Source organism: Lycium barbarum, chromosome 12, assembly GCF_019175385.1.
Source record: "Lycium barbarum isolate Lr01 chromosome 12, ASM1917538v2, whole genome shotgun sequence".
NCBI classification, from domain to species: domain Eukaryota; kingdom Viridiplantae; phylum Streptophyta; class Magnoliopsida; order Solanales; family Solanaceae; genus Lycium; species Lycium barbarum.
Window position 1 is genome coordinate 3,066,679 of NC_083348.1, and position 2,485 is coordinate 3,069,163.

Here is a 2,485-nt window from a genome sequence, read left to right on the forward strand (position 1 = left end):
AACAACCAATTCAATCCCAAACAGTACCACACAAAGTACACAAGTAGTATCAATAAATCAGGCTACAGAATAAGCCACAATGGAATCACAATCCTCATCTTAATATCAAATCAAAGTTAAGTACCGTAATATCATAATCATGATATATCACTAATCACCAGTACCTAATGTCTGAACGTGGAAATGAGCTAATAAGTAAAAAGATCAAGATAAGCCAACAACACAATGGGGTGGCCCTCAAATCATACAAGAAGGCCCAACCTAAGATAATATCCAACCCAACTTTATACCCGAAGGTTTATATGCATTCTTCGACAATATCATCACAACATACGCTTCGCTAATCGAAGTATCACCATAAGGTAAACTATAACCTATCTGGAAAGCCGAAGAGGAAAGTCTCTAATAGTCAAACCTTGGTCTTTCCCTTCCTTTGACTTTCGAGATAAAGGAAGTCTAGTCATATCCGAATTATAAAATTAGAATTAAGAAGAAACATCATTCAAACCTTATTTCTATTCAAGACTCAAATCCCAACCTATAGAATAGGGTTTAGGAACCAGAAAGATAGAATAAGGAGCCTATAGTACTTAACATGAAATTAATGGTATAGGTGATCAATTTTCATCAATTATAAGCTAGAAGAACTAACAAATCACAGATGGGCGCACATTAGCTCGTAGGGATATTCTCTCGGCGCACAATAGCAAGGTTGCAATTGTGACTGACGATGGCCCGACGACGTACATCCAAGGCAGCCCAATCTTCGCAAACACTTGTTACACCGGTGAGCGGAATCTAGCAGTTACTAAAGCCGCTAAAATTTGGGAGTTTTTTACTGTAAGCGTTTTAAACTATCATTGAGGAGCAGGACACAAGCAGTATTGAAGGGGATATACAACTATGCACGGTCAAAGGGGAGAGCAAGGAACCAGCAGTGCGCAAATTACAATTTTCTGATACGGGTATATCTGCTCACCCAACACCGACTACAGCCGATATCGTTCGTGGGAATCGCAGTGATGGTATGTCTCTAACCTATGTACCGCCGACTATTAAAGATAGAATAATAACAGTAACAATTGAGGAGGATGACCTTAAAAATCAAAAGGAGCTGTGGGAATCTGCAATAATTGGCTACGTAGTAGGGGATACACCTTATGCAAATCGAATGGAGGGATATGTAACTAGGGTTTGGAATTTTGTAACTAAACCGATGGTGTTAATGCATGATGAGGGTTACTATATCTTCAAGTTCAATTCGATTCAGGACAAGGATAAGGTGTTGAAGGCAGGGCCTTACTATTTCAATAACAAGCCTCTAATTCTCAAAACATGGGAACTTGACTTCAATTTTGAGCAGGAGGCACTCAGTGTGATTCCAATTTGGGTGAAATTTCTTGGGTTGCCAGCGGGGTACTGGTCACCTGAAGCTTTGAGTAAAATTGCTAGTGTTGTTGGGAAACCACTCTACACCGATGAATTCACAGCTAATGCTGAGAAAATTTCATATGCCAGAATTCTTATGGAAGCTGATGTATCCCAGGACTTGCCTGATTCTTTGATTGTTGAAACCCCATCAGGACCTTGGAAACAGGCTATTACTTATGATTGGAAACCTAAATTTTGTAATGAGTGCATTATATTTGGTCATGATGAATTTGAATGCTGGAATTATAGAGACTATGAAGAGATAAAGGTTGTTCATGAGGATGCTGGGCAGTTTCCTGAAAAGAAGAAGAGGAAACCTCAGAAAAGGAAGCACATGAGACAGGAATGGCTTGCTAAAACAACATATCAGAGTCATGAGAGTGATGAGGAAGGGACAACAACAGTGAGCAATGAGTGTGCTGGAAGAAATATGCCACCACAAACTAGGAATCCCTTGACTAAGCATGGAGCACATGGGAATAACACTAATACAGTGCCATCACTGGTGCAAATTCAGCAGAGGGTAGCTCAAAGACAGGGTAATCAAGTTCAAAATGATACTCATATGGTTGATAGGCATACTGGGCATACCAATATGGAGCAGCAGGGTGGGTCTAGAGGAGCTGGCACTACTACAGCTGTGTTTCAGCCTCCATGATTATAGCAACATGGAACATAAGGGGCTTGAATCAAGCCCATAAACAGAAAGAGTTGAAACTCTTTTGAATAAACATAAGATAGAGGTATTTGGCTGTCTAGAAACAAGAGTAAGGTAGCAGAGATCACAAAAAATATTGAAGAAAGTGGCTAAGGATTGGAACTCTTGTTGCAACTACAACTATGCACCTACTGGAAGAATTTGGGTACTATGAAAGCACACCATAAATGTCACTGTATTAGAGCTCAAAGAACAATTTATACATTGCTTAGTGGAAGATCTACTCATACAAGCCACAGTATATCTTACAATGGTATATGCCAAGAATGACTATCAATATAGAGAGGTGTTGTGGAATGAATTAAGTCAGCTATCATTGACAATGCACATACCCTG

The 2,485-nt window shown here is 39.6% G+C and overlaps 1 protein-coding gene across 1 annotated transcript; it reads left to right on the forward strand.

The window, feature by feature from the left end:
- Positions 1–730: 730 nt before the first annotated feature.
- LOC132624075 (uncharacterized) lies at positions 731–2,089 on the forward strand. The gene is made up of 2 exons (XM_060338907.1): positions 731–787; positions 872–2,089. The coding sequence occupies exons 1-2, from the start codon at positions 731–733 to the stop codon at positions 2,087–2,089; spliced, it is 1,275 nt and encodes a 424-aa protein (XP_060194890.1).
- Positions 2,090–2,485: the final 396 nt, after the last annotated feature.